The sequence below is a fragment of the Dendrobates tinctorius genome, unplaced genomic scaffold (assembly GCF_039654945.1).
Source record: "Dendrobates tinctorius isolate UK_male_01 unplaced genomic scaffold, ASM3965494v1 ptg000116l, whole genome shotgun sequence".
Classification (NCBI taxonomy): domain Eukaryota; kingdom Metazoa; phylum Chordata; class Amphibia; order Anura; family Dendrobatidae; genus Dendrobates; species Dendrobates tinctorius.
This window is the reverse complement of record NW_027361784.1, coordinates 32,778,034-32,797,360: the sequence shown is the minus strand read 5'-3', so window position 1 is coordinate 32,797,360 and position 19,327 is coordinate 32,778,034. Positions and strand designations below refer to the sequence as shown.

General features: G+C 43.5%; 1 protein-coding gene across 3 annotated transcripts in view; it reads left to right on the top strand.

Annotated features, from left to right (window-relative positions):
* ASAP1 (ArfGAP with SH3 domain, ankyrin repeat and PH domain 1) overlaps positions 1–19,327 on the top strand; it is a 224,541-nt gene that overhangs the window by 163,860 nt on the left and 41,354 nt on the right. For all 3 annotated transcript variants that reach the window (XM_073590339.1, XM_073590337.1, XM_073590338.1), the window contains exons 11-12: positions 8,134–8,234; positions 12,060–12,129. In XM_073590339.1, coding sequence (XP_073446440.1) covers positions 8,134–8,234; positions 12,060–12,129 — 171 coding nt within the window. The remainder of the gene's footprint in view (positions 1–8,133; positions 8,235–12,059; positions 12,130–19,327) is intronic.

Sequence of the window (19,327 nt, the reverse complement as noted above, 5' to 3'; positions counted from 1 at the left end):
GTGGGTAGCCGACCAGAAGCCTGACACCCTAAAGCAAGCAGCCCTTTTGGCTGGCGAGTTTACAGCTAACCGGCCCAGCTGGAAACACAATATGCCCACCGATCCCAGCAGACCCATCAACTAAGTATTCCACTGGCCACCAGTCAAGCAGGATTATTCTTCTACAAAGCAGAAAACCCACCAGGACAAATGGTTGCCAACCGTTACCATGATTTGCCCAACCCATGATGCTGTTATATATGCGGGCGCCTTCCCCCCCGTTACCAAACATTATCCCCAAAGCCGGGTCCCCATGCCAAGGACCTGTCTGCCAGCCCAGCCAGTCATCATCTGCCACCGAGTGTGGAGACACGGGAGGTCATCGGGTGCTCTAGTTTACTAGCCCAAAACAGCCTGGACCAGTGATCAGCCCACTGAACGCTCACTCTCATTTTACTGTGGACATACTATTACTCGGACAACACAGGGTGAAGGTAAAGCAGTGTGGCAATCTTTTATTGAACCACAAAACGGCAAATAGCACATAGAACAGTCCCAGCAAATTACCCAAAATGGTGCAAAATTACAGAGTCTCACCCTTCCACTGACTCGCCAGGATAAGAGCAGCTGTCACTTAAGAGCTTCCAGAGCCGACTCCCCCTACTTTTTGCACGCACAGATTGGAGGTTCCCAAAAATCTTATGAAGCTGACCAAGAGCAGTGAGGTATGTGATCAGGTGACCTGATTGTCCCAACCTGGATCCTTCAAGATGTCTGAGGGTTCAGCGATGGTCAATGGAGCTGATTTGTTTTCTTCCAGCTGGGGTCGTGGTCCCCTAATCTGGCATCCTGTAGAGTCACTTGGAACAGAGGCAAAGTCGCCTTATATAGTTCACAACTGTATGCCACAGGTCAAGAGGAGGTGGGTGAAGAGGTTAATCCTTATTGTTTGAGTATTTATAGTTTATCCTACAATGTTTGCAAGTCAACAAACTGCATGGCCTAGTATAATGTGTAATCAACATATTAGCAAACATAATTGTTCAGTGACCTTGCGTCCCTGTTTTGCAAAGATAACAGTACAAAAAACTGTAGGAGCTGATGTTTGAGGTAAATAACAGCCATTCATCAATTTACAAGTATCAATTCAATCTACAAGAAGAGTCAATAATTCAGACAATAGTCTATGATTTGGGCCTACGGAATCTACGTCTGGCATCATAATTAAGAAGAAATGCTGTGTCCTCAAAATCAGTATCTGCCTTTGTTTCTTAGCACTAAGGACACCATTAATCCTGATTAAATCCCAATCTCCATTTGCTAAAATACAGTTGCAAACTTGCAGGACCCTCCACCAAGCTTCACTGTTCCTGTAGTCCCTCATTATTCTGCTGCTCTCCTGCCCTTCGGTGAATAAACTGTTTTCTGTTACAGCCAAATATTTCACATTGTGACTCCTTAGTCCGGAGCACCTGCTGCCATTTTTCTGCACCCCGTTTTCTATGCTTGCATGGTTGGGTCCTTTGTACTCTCTTCCATGTTGAAGATATTACTTTTGGCAGCAGTTTTTTCTTGAAGACCACTTCGGGCCAGATATCTCCAACCGGTAGTTGAGTGTATCTGTGTTTCAATAGTTGCTGCCAGTTCTGAGTTGATGGCACTGCTGAACATCGTCCGAGTTTGAAGGGAAGTAATCACAATGTGTCTTTCATTTGCTGCACTAAGACTAAATTTTCTTGGCCAACCACTGCTCCTCAACTTTGCCAATTTTTGTGCTTCTTCAAAACGGCCTGAATAGCACATCTGGAAATCCCATTCTGGTGTGAAATCTTTCCTTGGTAGACTCCTTGCTGATTCAGTATAACTATCTTTTGTCTTGTTGCATTTTTTCACACCTGTCCAAAACTCTTGCACACTATTGTATGTATAATTGTATATATAATATAATGGTATTACTGGATTTTCCTGGTGTACTGCAGGCTATGGTTTTCCACCAGTCTACAAACTGTCAGAGCCTGTTGGTTGTTATAGTTGGCATATATTTGAGACCAGCGCCCTGCAATCCAGTATCTATTATACACAGTCATGTTATATGGTGGAGGAGATCTTGTTTTATTTCAGAATTTACAGAGATTTCTTATGGCTCTGGGATTTCCCATAGAAAGTGAAACATCAGGAAATTCCTGTTTCTCCGTGGGAAAAATGTGACCGGCATAAAACCGGGTTGTCTGTGTCATGGCAGACATCAAGAATCATAAATGCGGGCTGAAAACAAGACTAGACATCAGAGGTTATAGCGAAGATGTTTGGTAAATAAAACAATTAAAGGGGAATTCCACCTTCAGAACTCATTTCATCCTCATGACTCTGAGATAAAGCACAGCCACCCTCATCCTCCTTTCTTAATCATTCTCTGCTGTTGATGACTTCCCATATCAGTGACCACCCTCTGTATACAGATAATGGCCGTGGCCACCTATAGTTATGTGCAGCACAGAGGGGCCTGTCCATGATAAAGACAAAAAGTAGCAAGATGGCTCGAAGAACAGACCCCAAAATAGAAGAGTCAGATAAAATGAACACTCCACAGAAAAACTAGCTTCCTGAGTGCTTTTCTGCTGCTCTTCCTTAGAGATCATTGAGCCCCGAGGTGCTCGCATACCTTAGAAAGCTATCTCTCCCCAATTCCCGAGACACAAACAGTTAGTACTACTTTCTTTTAAGTGTTTATCTCACCCCAGAGCTAGATTTACAACAACACAGCTCAGAAGTGTTCTATAATGTCCTCCACGCCACTGCATTCTAGCAAGTGTTTTATCCCAGCACTGGATTCACAGTTACACTGCTTAGAACTGTTGTATAATGTTCTCCATGCCGCTGCTTTTTAGCAAGTGTTTTATCTTATCCCAGGACCGGATTAACATTTAAACTGCTCAGAACGGTTCTATAATGTACTCCATTGTGATGCATTCTTGTGTTTTAGCGCTCCCTTGTTCTGGATTCACAAGCACACCGCTCAGTAACGCTGTATAATCTCCTTCATGCATCTGAAGAAGAGCTGCATAGAGACAGAAGAGTAGAAATCCCTCATGGTTGTGTGTTCTGTGTCTGGGAGAAGTCATAGCAGCTTAGTGACAACTGAAAATTGGAGCCTGTAGATGAGAAAACTGGGCAACAATGCAGGATATATTTTCTTTAAGGGACGTTATTATGGGGTACATATGCACCCAGTAGGGTTGTGATGTGCTAGATGTTTGGGATTGTCTGGTGAAAGAATTTTATTGTGCAGGGATCCATGTGGGAAGGAGGGAATGTAGTGTCACATGAGGTTTCCCTCCCACTAGAAGGATCTGTGAGAACGTCTCGGAAATTGCAGTGTTACTTTCCATATTATGTACCGCTCCATAATGCAGTCACGCTGGGAAGAACGCAGCCGCCTTACACAGACTCTTCACCTCCGCACGGCACTGTTATTTTGTAATAAGTCTGGGACTTGTTGATCCTGGATCCCGGCAGGAGGCAGACGTGTAATATCCTTCTCTGTGTCTCTCCTCTCTTGTAAGAGTCTTTGCATCAACTCTTTGTATCTGATGCGCGAGACGCGTCAGCTGTGACGGAGATCGAGAACGAGATGTGCTCAGGGTGACAATAGGCGGCAGAGACCATACCTGACTCTGGGTTGTTATGTTGCTTTTTTTGCGGGAGAGTGAGGTCCGACTGCGAACCATAGTTTCCATAAGGCACTAACCTAGGTTCTGCAGGCAGCTAAAGCTGGCTTAAAGGGGTTGTCCTATTTCACAAATTTTTTTCATATTAGCTCTGTTAGTAGCAGTTAAAAAAAAAAAAAAAAAACTTATCACACCTTCCCCAGGTCTAATGTTGTATCACCGCCACTGCTCCTGGGGTCTGTTTCTGTCTGTACTGCCGACGTCACGTAACGGAGCTCAGCAGCTTGTGCCAACAGCTTGGGATGAGCTCCGTTATTGTCTGTAGCTCTGTTGACGTCACGTCAGCGCTGCAGACAATAACAGACACTGGGAGCAGCAGTTAAGGTTTTTTTGCTGGACCCAATGGCGGTGAGTAAGGCGCTTTTTTTTTTTTTTTTTCTTTTTATTATAAACGGCGCTTATAGGAAAAACATTTTTGAAAGGTGATGTCATGGGGTCCTTCTCTGGTATCACACAATCAACAGAGCAAGCGAAGAGTGAACAATTACCTTTATTCAGGCAAAAATACGAAAAGGTCCATATTCAGTCCACCACACAAAGGATAAGATAGTCCAGAATAAGAATCCAGTCCAGTATCAGGATAACATGTCCAGGGAAACGAGATTCCAAAACTAGCACCAGAGGATAAAATGGGTCCTTCTCTCTCTGAAGTGCTATCTGTACACCATCCTGTCCACACCGGAACTGAGTTGTCCAGCTACTGTTCTCCCCACCCCCTTCCTTGTCCAGGGGTAGTCAAAACAAGTTGGGGCAGTTTCATGGCCTCCCAGAGGAGAACAAAGGGCCTTAGGGATTAATGCACTACAGGGGGTCATCAAGAGACAGATACAGTGAGGCTGTAGACTTACAATGTAATAAGAAAAACACTATGAAAATAACTGAAATAGAAAAATAGGAATATACAAAAAATGATATCCACATAACATATCACACCATCACAACCGACAACCCCTTTAAGATCTAAGAATTTTCTCCCCATTTCCGTTAGCATTGTTTTCATACTTAAGAGCTGCATTCCTAGTTTTGTATGCTGCAGAGCTGATTTCTCCCAGCAAACCCTGCTTGTTCAGTGTCTTGATAGAAATGACTATAGTGAATTCCTTTAGGAAGTGAAAAGTAATGTATCAAATACTAAAAACCCCACTGCTTTGTAAGAGCTCAGCTGTTAGGGGTGTCCATCAACAAGTTGGCTGACTGTTTCCTTCTGGTTCATTGCATAGAGCTGCTGATTTGCTTTTTGAGAGGGGTTGTACTTAAATCAGGTTAGTGGTGCGTGGAAACAAGGTGGTGGACTTCTCAATGACAAACAGCAATATTGTGAAAGCAGCTCTGTGTTTTTAAGCAATATATAGCTCAGAATCAGTAATGTAATGTCTGTACACAGTGACTGCACCAGCAGAATAGTGAGTGCAGCTCTGGAGGATAATGCAGGACGTAACTCAGGATCAGTACAGGATCAGTAATGTAATGTATGTACACAGTGACTGCACCAGCAGAATAGTGAGTGCAGCTCTGGAGTGTAATACAGGATGTAACTCAGGATCAGTAATGTAATGTATGTACACAGTGACTGCACCAGCAGAATAGTGAGTGCAGCTCTGGAGTATAATACAGGATGTAACTCAGGATCAGTAATGTAATGTATGTACACAGTGACTGCACCAGCAGAATAGTGAGTGCAGCTCTGGAGTATAATATAGGATGTAATTCAGGATCACTACAGGATAAGTAATGTATGGTGCATTATGTCGGTCTCTGCCAAGTTTAAATATACACTGCTCAAAAAAAAATAAAGGGAACACTTAAACAACAGAATATAACTCCAAGTAAATCAAACTTCTGTGAAATCATCTGTCCACTTAGGAATCAACACTGATTGACAATCAATTTCACATGCTGTTGTGCAAATGGAATAGACAAAAGATGGAAATTATTGGCAATTATCAAGACACCCTGAATAAAGGAGTGGTTCTGCAGGTGGGGGGACCACAGACCACATCTCAGTACCAATGCTTTCTGGCTGATGTTTTGGTCACTTTTGAATGTTGGTTGTGCTTTTACACTCGTGGTAGCATGAGACGGACTCTACAACCTACACAAGTGGCTCAGGTAGTGCAGCTCATCCAGGATGGCACATCAATACGAGCTGTGGCAAGAAAGTTTACTGTGTCTGTCAGCGTAGTGTCCAGAGGCTGGAGACGCTACCTGGAGACAGGCAAGTACACCAAGAGATGTGGAATGGGCCGTAAGAGGGCAACAACCCTGAGCACAACCCCCATCTGTGGACGTTGGGCACTCAGCCCATTCTCATGGAGTCGGTTTCTAACCGTTTGTGCAGACATATGAACATTTGTGGCCTGCTGGACGTCATTTTGCAGGTCTCGGACAGTGCTCCTCCTGTTCCTCCTTGCACAAAGGCTGAGGTTGTTGCCCTCCTACTGCCCGGCCCCCTCCACGTCTCCTGGTGTACTGGCCTGTCTCCTGGTAGCGCCTCCAGCCTATGGACTACGCTGACAGACACAGCAAACCTTCTTGCCACAGCTCGCATTGATGTGCCATCCTGGATGAGCTGCACTACCTGAGCCACTTGTGTGGGTTGTAGAGTCAGTCTCATGCTACCACGAGTGTGAAAGCACAACCAACTTTCAAAAGTGACCAAAACATTAGCCAGAAAGCATGGGTACTGAGATGTGGTCTGTGGTCCCCACCTGCAGAACCACTCCTTTATTGAGGGTGTCTTGATAATTGACAATAATTTCCATCTGTTGTCTATTCCATTTGCACAACAGCATGTGAAATTGATTGTCAATCAGTGTTGCTTCCTAAGTGGACAGTTTGATTTCACAGAAGTTTGATTTACTTGGAGTTATATTCTGTTGTTTAAGTGTTCCCTGTATTGTTTAGAGCAGTGTACATTACAGAGTATCACAATGTATGAATAAACTATCTTCGAAATGAATGATTACATTGTGGTGAACTCAGAATTATTTCCTCGACATCTACAGTAGTGTCGAAGCATGATGTTGATTTACTTCATTCTAATGTTTAATTAGTGTTTTGCTTTTTTCCTCCTTGTCTTTCATTTGCTTACATGATCGAAGTCTAGGAGAGTAAGTTTTGTCTTTTGACAGTCTGATTTCAATGTCAGTCTATTTTACCATAATCACTCTTTATCGTCTCCATTTTTTTATTGAAGTGAATGACCACAAAGCACCACTACACCTCTCAGGGATTTTCTAACTAATGTAATACTGCCCCTAGGTACAATAATATAACTACTATACTTCTGCTCCTGTGTACAAGAATATTTTTACTATAATACTGCTCCTATGTACAAGAATATAACTACTATAATACTGCTCTTATGTACAAGAATATAACTACTATAATACTGCTCCTATGTACAAGAATATAACTGCTATAATACTGCCCCTATGTACAAGAATATAACTACTATAATACTGCTCCTATGTACAAGAATATAACTGCTATAATACTGCCCCTATGTACAAGAATATAACTACTATAATACTGCCCCTATGTACAAGAATATAACTACTATAATACTGCTCCTATGTACAAGAATATAACTACTATAATACTGCTCCTATGTACAAGAATATAACTGCTATAATACTGCTCCTATGTACAAGAATATAACTGCTATAATACTACCCCTATGTACAAGAATATAACTACTATAATACTGCCTCTATGTACAAGAATATAACTACTATAATACTGCTCTTATGTACAAGAATATAACTGCTATAATACTGCCCCTATGTACAAGAATATAACTACTATAATACTGCTGCTATGTACAAGAATATAACTACTATAATACTGCCCCTATGTACAAGAATATAACTACTATAATACTGCCCCTATGTACAAGAATATAACTACTATAATACTGCCCCTATGTACAAGAATATAACTACTATAATACTGTCCCCTATGTACAAGAATATAACTACTATAATACTGCCCCTATGTACAAGAATATAACTACTATAATACTGTCCCCTATGTACAAGAATATAACTACTATAATACTGCTCCTATGTACAAGAATATAACTACTATAATACTGCTCTTATGTACAAGAATATAACTACTATAACACTGCTCCTATGTACAAGAATATAACTACTATAATACTGCCCCTATGTACAAGAATATAGCTACTATAATACTGCTCCTATGTACAAGAATATAACTACTATAATACTGCTCCTATGTACAAGAATATAACTACTATAATACTGCTCCTATGTGCTAGAATATAACTACTATGATAAGATTATATGTAGATTAGATAATTTTCTCGTAGTAGTGTTAATCCTCCACACATCTTTTTGGAAAACCTTGGTCCTGTTGATGTCTTGTGTTCAGTGTATAAATGTTTTATCTTTATTTCTAGGACTCCCAGAGCAGACAGGGAGGGTACAGTATGCACCAGCTCCAAGGGAACAAAGAGTACGGCAGCGAGAAGAAAGGTTACCTGTTAAAGAAGAGTGATGGGTAAGGTCAGGACTTTACATATCTGATGGACCTTGTTCTTTAGTGTGTGACCATGGATTTGCAGTAGCCCCAGCACCGTGATGTGCAATATGAAGAGTCTCATCTGTGCTGTGACCTTTTATCATGTTATTATGCTTATATGGCGCCATCGTAATTACCAACACAAGCTGCAGCACTAGATACCTGCATTCATTGAATGAGATGCTGAGATTTGTAATTGCTCCAAAAATTTAAGGGAACATCAACTGATTTTGGCTCTGGGGAATGTGACGGACAGTCAGTGACGACTTCATCTGGGCTCTGACCACACATTTTGGCCTGGAGTTGTTTTGGGGCTGCAGGAACTTAGGGCCCACTGCACCATTGTGTGGTCAGACGACGGTTCTGAGCGTCTCGCTACCTGTGACTGTCATTTGGAGGTCTGTAGCGCCATCGCTGACCCACGGCAAAGCCAGTTATGGCGGACAACATTGCAGGCAGCTTGACATTCACTGCAGCGTCTCCAGACTTGACATTTGCTCAGTGTGAACCTGCTCCATGTTCTTGAGACTATGCTGGGAAATGAAGTATGTTTTCTTTTGCTACCACATGTACACACGTGGTCAAAATTGTTGGTACTCCTCGTGTAATGACAGAAAAACCCACAATGGTCACAGAGATAACTTGAATCTGACAAAAGTAATAATAAATAAAATATCTATGAAAATGAGCAGATGAAAGTCAGACATTGCTTTTCAACCATGCAGCCACAGAATTAAAAAAAAATCCCAAACAATTCATGAAATAGGCCTGGACAGAAATGATGGTACCTCTGAAAATAATGTGACAAAAGGAACATGTTAAATCGTGGTGTGTCCACTACTTAGCATCACAGGTGTCTACAATCTTGGAATCAGTGAGTGGCCTGTATAGAGGCTACAGATACTCACTGTGCTGTGTGGTGACATGGTGTGTATCACACTCAACATGGACCAGAGGAAGCGAAGGAAAAAGTTGTCTCAGGAGATTAGAAAGAAAATTATGGACAAACATGTTAAAGGTAAAAGTTATAAGACCATCTCCAAGCAGCTTGATGTTCCTGTGACTACAGCTGCACATATTATTTAGAAATGTAAGCTCCATGGGACTGTAGCCAACCTCCCTGGACGTGGCCGCAAGAGGAAAATTGATGACAAATCAAAGAGACGGATAATACGAATGGTAACGAAAGAGCCCAGAAAAACTTCTAACCAGATTAAAGGTGATCTTCAAGCTCAAGAAACATCAGTGTCAGATCGCGCACCATCCGCCATTGTATGAGCCAAAGTGGACTTCATGGGAGATGACCAAAGAGGACACCATTGTTGAAAAAAATCATAAAAAAGCCAGATTGGAATTTGCCAAACTACATGATGGGAAGCCACAAATCTTCTGGGAGAATGTTCTCTCGACAGATGAGACTAAAATGGAACTTTTTGGCAAGGCACATCAGCTCTATGATCACAGATGGAACAATGAAACAAATCAAGAAAAGACCACTGTCCCTACTGTGAAACATGCAGGAGGCTCTGTTATGTTCTGGGGCTGCTTTGCTGCATCTGGCACAGGGTGTCTAGAATCTGTGCAGGGTATAATGAAATCTCAAGACTATCAAAGGATTCTAGATAGAAATGTGCTGCCCAGTGTCAGAAAGCTTGGTCTCAGTCGCAGGTCTTGGGTCTTGCAACAGGATAATGACCCAAAACACACCGCTAAAAACACCCAAGAATGGCTAAGAGGAAAACATTGGACTATTCTGAAGTGGCCTTCTATGAGCCCTGACCTAAATCCTATTGAACATCTTTGGAAAGAGCTGAAACATGCCGTCTGGAAAAGGCGACCTTCAAACATGAGACAACTGGAGCAGTTTGCTCTTGAGGAGTGGCGAAAATACCTGTCGAGAGGTGCAGAAGTCTCATTGACAGTTACAGGAATCATTTGATTGCAGTGATTGCCTCAGAAGGTTGTGCAACAAAATATTAAGTTAAGGCTACCATCATTTCTGTCCAGGCCTATTGTCATGGTTTGGGCAGGGTTCATGCCCTGCACTCACAGGGTATGTGGCCTCCTTCTGGATCTGGGAGGGGTATTTGTATTCACTCTTAACCAGGGTTCTCTCTGTCAGCTATATTCTGCCCTTGGCTTAGATAAGTGACCCCTGTGTGTGTGTGTTTTGTGCTTTGTGCCTGCTTTTCTGTATGATCTCTGGCTCCCGACCCGGTCTGTCCTCTGTTGTGCATTTGCCTGCTGAATTTGTACTGCCTGCTTGTCTGCCTGGTTTAGACTTCTGCTCCGTTTCTGACTATTCTGCTATCTTTGTCCTCAGTGTATGTTTTTGCCCTCTCTGTTATTGTCTCTCGGCTCCATCTTGGGATTCCCTTTTTAGTCTGACGCCAGTTCGCATCCTAGGCCCTGCGGCGTACTTGCCAGTACTCCTCTAGTTTCTCTGCCGGTATTTCCCTAAGTATTAGCTCCCTCTGGGAGACCGTTCCCTGGCCACACCCCGCCCCCGGCAGTCATGTGTCGCAGGTCCTGCACTTCGGCTGCCTCGCCGGGGACGGCAGCTCCCTCCGGACTCGGTAAGTCCCCATACTTACTTGAACCCAGAGTCTGAATTGTATAACAGGGTTGGGTACCCTTTTTTTTTTTTTTTTTTTTTTATTCTGTGGAAGCATGGCTGAAAAGCAATGTCTGACTTTCATCTGTTCATTTTCATATTTTTTAAGTTATTTCTGTCCCCAGTGTCGGTTTTTCTGTCATTAAACGAGGGGCACCAACAATTTTGACCACGTGTGTAGCTGTGCCATCCTAGAGCTGCACTCTCTATTCTGCTGGTGCAGTCACTGTGTACATACATTACATTACTGATCCTGAGTTACCTCCTGTATTATACTCCAGAGCTGCACTCACTATTCTGCTGGTGCAGTCACTGTGTACATACATTACTGATCCTGTACTGATCCTGAGTAACATCCTGTATTATACTCCAGAGCTGCACTCACTATTCTGCTGGTGCAGTCACTGTGTACATACATTACTGATCCTGAGTTACATCCTGTATTATACCCCAGAGCTGCACTCACTATTCTGCTGGTGCAGTCACTGTGTACATACATTACAGATCCTGTACTGATCCTGAGTTACATCCTGTATTATACTCCAGAGCTGCACTCACTATTCTGCTGGTGCAGTCACTGTGTACATACATTACTGATCCTGAGTTACATCCTGTATTATACCCCAGAGCTGCACTCACTATTCTGCTTGTGCAGTCACTGTGTACATACATTACTGATCCTGAGTTACATCCGGTATTATACTCCAGAGCTGCACTCACTATTCTGCTGGTGCAGTCACTGTGTACATACATTACATTACTGATCCTGTACTGATCCTGAGTTACACCCTGTATTATACTCCAGAGCTGCGCTCACTATTCTGTTGGCGCAGTCACTGCGTACATACATTACTGATCCTGTACTGATCCTGAGTTACATCCTGTATTATATCCCAGAGCTGCACTCACTATTCTGCTGGTGCAGTCACTGTGTACATACATTACATTACTGATCCTGAGTTACATCCTGTATTATACTCCAGAGCTGCACTCACTATTCTGCTGGTGCAGTCACTGTGTACATACATTACATTACTGATCCTGAGTTACATCCTGTATTATACTCCAGAGCTGCACTCACTGTTCTTCAACAATCCAGCTGTATGTGACCGCTCACACAGGCAAGTTATTTGTAAGTTTGTCCTGGTGTAGATATTGTTTCTGACAGTGGATTGCTTTTGTCTTTTCAGTCTGAGGAAAGTTTGGCAAAGAAGAAAGTGTATGGTGAAAAATGGAATCCTCACAATATCACATGCCACAGTAAGTCACTCTCTAAACCACATTCATTCTATTGTAAAGTCTTTTTTTGTCAGAAGAGTTTTCCCTGAAGTGATCTGATTACGACTGTCTTGCTGTTTTGTGATAATGTCTCTAACCATGTGCAAAGCAATTCAAAATAAATCTTGCAAATGGAAGAACTAAAGCTAAAAAAATAAAAATAACAATTTTTTTCCTTCCAAAAAGACATTTTCACCTATCCACAATAATAATGTAACACGAGCATCGGCAGACACACCGTCAGCATCACTGGACAGCCAATGTTGGTAAGGGGTCAATTGCTGGGAACCCTTCAATAAAAATGAAAAACAACAAAAATGTAAAAAAAAAAAAAAAAAAAAAAGCTAAAAGATATATGGATAAATAGAAAATAATATATGTATATAGAAAAAAACGGTGTGTGTATCCAGTGGGGGAAATAAGTACTCGATACACTGCCACCTACAAAGAATGGAGAGGTCTGTAATTTTTATCATCTTGAACTGTGAGTGACAGAATCTAAAAAAAAACAAAACCTGGAAGATCACATTGTATGATTTTTACATAATTAATTTGCATTTTATTACATGAAATAAGTGATATAATAGAAAGCAAGAACTTCAGATTTGGTCCAGAAATCTTTGTTTGCAATTTCAGTGGTCAGACCTTTCCTGTAGTTCTTGACCAGGTTTGCACACACTGCAGCAGGGATTTTGGCCGACTCCTCCATACAGATCTTCTCCAGATCTTTCAGGTTTCAGGGCTGTCACTGGGTAACATTGAGTTTCAGCTCCCTGCAGAGATTTTCTATTGGGTTCAGGTCTGGAGACTGGCCAGGCCACTCCAGGACCTTGAAATGCTTCTTACGGAGCCACTCCTTAGCTGCCCTGGCTGTGTGTTCTGGGTTGTTCGACAAAGTATCACGATACATGACCCCCATCCATCCTCCCTTCACTACAGTGCAGTCGTCTTGTCCCCTTTTCAGAAAAACACCCCCAAAGTATGATGTTTCCCCCACCATGCTTCACGGTTGGGACGGTGTTCTTGCGATTATACTCCTCTTTCTTCCTCCAAACACGAACAGTGGAGTCAATACCAAAAAGTTCTATTTTGGTCTCATCTGACCACATGACCTTCTCCCATGCTTCCTTTGAATCATCCAGAGGGTCATTTGCGGGTTTCAAATGGGCGTGGACATGTGCTGGTGTGAGCAGTGGGACCTTGTGTGCCCTGCAGGATTTTACTCCATGATATTGTAGTATATTACTAATGGTAATGTTTGAGACTGTGGTCCCAGCTCTCTTCAGGCCATTGACCAGGTCCTCCCTTGTAGTTCTGGGCTGATTCCTGTCCTCTCTCAGAATCATGCTCACCCCACGATGTGAGATTCTGCATGGAGCCCCAGACCGAGGAAGATTGACAGTTATCTTGTGTTTCTTTAATTTTCTAATAATTGTGCCTACAGTTGTTGCCTTCTCACCAAGCTACTTGCCTATTGTCCTGTAGCCCATCCCAGTGTTTTGCAGGTCTATAATTTTGCCCCTGGTGCCCTTAGACAGTTCTTTGGTTTTGGCCATGGTGGAGGTGTTGGAGTGGTGATTGAGTGTGTGGACAGATGTCTTTTATACAGGTAATGAGTTCAAACAAGTGCTATCAATATAAGTTATGATTTTAGAGTAGGATGGCTTCTTAAAGATAAATTAACAGGTGTATGCGAGCCAGATTTCTTGCTGGTTGGTACTTGATAATGTAATGACTCCACACCTCGTCACCCCACCTGATGTCACAATTACATCAGAGAGATCACATGGTGCGGTCTCACTTAAACTAACGTGACGTTCCGCACGCCCTGGGGACACGTAAGGTCAGCCTGGCACAGTATTACAGACACCCACTGTGCACTTGGACCCAGGGAGGCAAGAGGAGTGAGAGGATGGGGTCCCTAACATGGAAAGTTAAAAATAATAACACGGATGTTTGGATTCGAGGATCGAAATAAAAGTGCAACCTCTTCCTTCCAGCATGTTACTCGACGTGGCCCCCTTTAGAAGTGAACAGAAAGCATGATGAACGAGTGCATGGCCTTGCACACAAGCTTTTAACTCCTTTTGTCAGTCCCTCCTTTCCACCCCCCATGAAGGATCTTATCATCATCCCTTGCTTTGTTTAAATCTAAAACTTGGATGTTTATAGCTGGGAAGGATTATAACTTCCCAACGGAAGGTCATAGTGGTGATTCTGGCGCCATTGGTTCCGTCCTGACCCCGTTAAGCTTGGAGGCCAAACACAGCTTCACATCTTGGCTTTTGCTAGCTGCTCTGCATATTTTCCCACCCTGGGGTGCTAGAACGGATTGAGACCCCGGAAGACGTTCAGCCCGTTCAAGAGATCATATATATATATATATATATATATATATATATATATATATATATATATATATATATATATATATATATAATATTCGTCTTATGGTGTCTGTCTGTAACCCGAGATCCTGCGGTACCCAGGGTCCAGAGGAAAGGCGACTCCTCCGGACCCTGGGTACCATAAACATGTAAAAAATAGAATTAAAATATTATACTCCCCTTCCGACGACCACCGGACTTTTTCTCTCCTCTCCACGCTCCCGACATCTTCCGTTCCCAGTAAGGCTTTGCGCCAAAGACCGCTGATGACGTCGCGCTCTCGCGAGAGTGACGTCAGCAGCGGTCTTTAGCGCAAAGCATTACTGGGAACGGAAGATGCCGGGAGCGTGGAGAGGAGGGACACAGTTTGGGGGCCGTTGGATGGTGAGTATATCACTTTATTTTAAGCTCCCGCTGGCCATATTCTAGAGTACCCGATGCTTTAGAATCGGGCCAGCAGCTAGTAACTTTATATTCTCCTTAAATCTCTTTATGAAATCCTATCTGACTATACAAAGCAGTTGCACAGTGTGGGGCTGCACAGGAAGTCACCTTGCATGAGCTTGGATACTAGCTGGTGTGGCTGGACCACCTGCTGAGCCAGGTGTCCTATTTAAAGCTACACAGGCTGAAGGAGGATTGTAAGCTGCCATTAAATCCCCTCATATTCTTCACACATGCAGTAAAATGCAGTTTAATTATTTAAAGTTCATACAACGTGATTTTCTGTTTATTTTTAAATTCTGTTTCTCACAGGTGAAGTGTAACCACAATAAAAATGGCAGACCTCCCCATTCTGTGTAGGTGTGAAAATTTGCAAAATTGACAGTGTATGGCTAGTTTCACACTAGCGTTTATGAGCGCAGCGACGGCCTGCGCACGGCCGCCGCTAAGCCCCGCCCCCTGCCGCGCCCCGCCGGTAGCTCCGCCCACCGGCGCATGACGCTGCATGCGCCCTGCGTCCCCTATCTTTATCACAGGGGGCGCAGGCCGTGCGCAGTATGCGTTTGGCGGCGCATGCGCCTTTTTGGCGGTGCGCCGACGCAACCAAACTGCAGCAGGTTGCGTTTGGCGCAGGTCGGCGCACCGTCAAAAGGACGCATGCGCCGCCAAACGCATACTGCGCACGGCCCGCGCCCCCTGTGATAAAGATAGGGGACGCAGGGCGCATGCAGCGTCGTGCGCCGGTGGGCGGAGCTACCGGCGGGGGCGCGGCAGGGGGCGGGGCTTAGCGGCGGCCGTGCGCAGGCCGTCGTTGCGCTCATAAATGCTAGTGTGAAACTAGCCTAAGAAATACTTATTTTCACCACTATGTATACATATATATATGTATGTGTGTGTGTATGTATATGTGTATATATATATATATAATATATATATATATATATTTTACACTTTTGTAAAAAAAAAAAAGAAAAGATTTTCACATTGATTTTCAGGCCACCAGTTTATGTCCTGATGTAAGTCCTAGGATTTTCTTTTGTGGGAGTATCACTTCCAGTAGTATAGGCTTGGGATATGAGGTCTGATTGTCTCTCTGTCATATAGGCTGGTTGTGTATCCAGGGGGCTGCTGTCTTCATTAACACATATGTCAGCACAGCGTGTATCTTTTTTTTTAATTTTTTTTTTCATAGCTTTTTATCGTTTTACGTTCTGTATTTTTTTTTACTGTGTCTGTGTATATATGTATATACACTGCTCAAAAAATAAAGGGAACACTAAAATACCACATCCTAGATATCACTGAATGAAATATTCCAGTTGCAAATTTTATTCATTACATAGAGGAATGTGTTGAGAATAATAAAATCTAAAAAAATCAATGTAAATCAAAATGATTATCCCATGGAGGTCTGGATTTGGAATGATACTCAAAATCAAAGTGGAAAATCAAATTACAGGCTGATCCAACTTCAGTAGAAATGCCTCAAGACAAGGAAATGATGCTCAGTAGTGTGTGTGGCCTCCATGTGCCTGTATGACCTCCCTACTGTACAACACCTGGGCATGCTCCTGATAAGGCGGCGGATGGTCTCCTGAGGCATCTCCTCCCAGACCTGGACTAAAGCATTCGCCGCCAACTGGACAGTCTGTCTTGCAACGTGACGTTGGTGGATTGAGCGAGACATGATGTCCCAGATGTGCTCGACTGGATTCAGTTCTGGGGAACGGGCGGGCCAGTCCATAGCATCAATGCCTTCATCATGCAGGAACTGCTGACACTCCAGCCACATAAAGCTTATCATTGTCATGCATCAGCAGGCGCTCAGGGCCCACTGCACCTGCATATGGTCTCACAAGGAGTCTGAGGATCTCATCTCGGTACCTAATGGCAGTCAGGCTACATCTAGCGAGCACATGGAGGGCTGTGCGGCCCTCCAAAGAAATGCCACCAAACACCATTACTGACCCACTGTCAAACCGATCATGCGGAGGGATGTTGCAGGCAGCAGATCGCTCTCCACGGTGTCTCCAGACTCTGTCACGTCTGTCACATGTGCTCAGTGTGAACCTGCTTTCATCTGTGAAGAGCACAGGGCGCCAGTGGCGAATTTGCCAATCCTGGTGTTCGGTGGCAAGCGTCCTGCACGATGTTGGGCTGTGAGCACAACCCCCATCTGTGGACGTTGGGCACTCAGACCATCCTCATGGAGTCGGTTTCTAACCATTTGTGCAAGCACATGCACATTTTTGGCCTGCTGGAGGTCATATTGCAGGGCTCTGGCAGTGCTCCTCCTGTTCCTCCTTGCACAAAGGTGGAGGTAGCGGTCCTGCTGCTGGGTTGTTGCCCTCCTACGGCTCCCTCCACGTCTCCTGGTGTACTGTCCGATCTCCTGGTAGCGCCTCCAGCCGCTGGACACTACACTGACAAAGCAAACCTTCTTGCCACAGCTCGCATTGATGTGCCATCCTGGATGAGCTGCACTACCTGAGCCACTTGTGTGGGTTGTAGAGTCCGTCTCATGCTACCACGAGTGTGAAAGCACAACCAACATTCAAAAGTGACCAAAACATCAGCCAGAAAGCATTGATACTGAGATGTGGTCTGTGGTCCCCACCTGCAGAACCACTCCTTTATTGAGGGTGTCTTGATAATTGCCAATAATTTCCATCTGCTGTCTCTTCCATTTGCACAACAGCATGTGAAATTGGTTGTCAATCAGTGTTGCTTCCTAAGTGGACAGTTTGGCTTCTCAGAAGTTTGATTTACTTGGAGTTATATTCTGTTGTTTAAGTGTTCCCTTTATTTTTTTGAGCAGTGTATATATATATATATTGCAAAAGAAACACAAAATGTAAAATATTAAAAATCTAAGAAAATGAAATTTGAAAAAAAGGAAATGTTTTCAAATCTCATTTTATTTTTGCTCCCCATCAAATCCTTTTTTTTTTGTTTTTTAAACAACAATTTGTACATTTTTTTTCTGTTTTTCCATACAATTGTAGAGTCGATGAAGTTTCCGACTTGCAGGATTAGATATGTGACCTCGTCTGTAGCGTTTGCCATGTTTAGGGTGAAGTTTCAAAGCAGAAGCCAATAAATCTGCTCGTTTGAACGTATCTCATGTGCCCATGAAAATGTATTTCCCCGCGTTTCCTTGCCATCTCGGATGAGCAGCTGACGCGAGCTGGCAGACGCTCGGGCCAGACAACAATTAGCCAGTCAGTCGCTCGAGTCGAGGCGCTGATACATGCGCGGTAAGCAGCTGCTCTTGTGAATGGCATGTGGCGGGGTCCAGTCTTCTCGCTGTTGGGCCATTGCCTGCTGCAGTAATAGTCAGACAGTGACGACTTGAGATCTCACCAGTGTAGGGGGCGTGAAAACTTATTCTTAACACCCACATGCAATTTACATTTTCTGTCCTACACCTGAGGCTTGGCATAATGACCTGCGCCGGAGAAGACAGGAGTGGAATACCTGGCGCTCATTTTTTTGGTCTTATGTTCTCAGTCCTTCTGGTGCAGTTTTCCATTTCTTAGGCACGTATTTTAGGGGGCAGAAATACAGGTGAGGGGGGCACCGAATTGGCACTGGTTCTTTCCATAATTTCTATCTTTAAAGTGCCCTATGCTTTAAGCTTCTGGTGTTTAGTTACATCTTACTCCTCTTACCGCATTGAGGACTCATGTACACTCAGCTGTATGGAGTGTGCATGCATATAGGAAAGTCAGAAGGTATCGCTGTTCTTGTTTGCCCCCATCCCATGACTTGATGACCTCTCTTATCCATTCCTTTTTTTGCCAATGACTCCCAGGGCACCAAGCTAGCAGCTCCACCGCATCAATAGCTCCCTCAGGGGTTGTCCCAGTCGTTTGTACATCGAATTGGGACAATATGGAGCTTGCGTTGCCTGGGCACAGAACGAAAAGTGATCTTAGAGCAATGGTGGCCTTCATTTGGATAACCCACAGATCACCAGATTCTACTTTTATGAGCGAATATAGAGGCCCTTAGAAAAATCACCAGAAATTCAAGCTCGAATGTGAGGTGCCGCAGATCTACACAAGGATTAGTCTCATGGGTCTCGTGGCTTTTGCACGGGGAAGGAGCATACTATTTATTCTCCCAGATGTATTTTTATATAAACTATTAATTCCATTTTTAAATTATTTACACATGTGTTAGTAATTACCTTTAAGTAGTGAAATTGCAGTTTCAGTCTGAAATCTCATTCCTTTGTTCATTTTCACACCACCTATAATGCAGTTTACAGCCTGATCCAAATTTCAAGTTTTCCTCTTGTAGGAGTGTCTCTCCCAGTAGTATAGGCTTGATTTGAGGTCTGATTG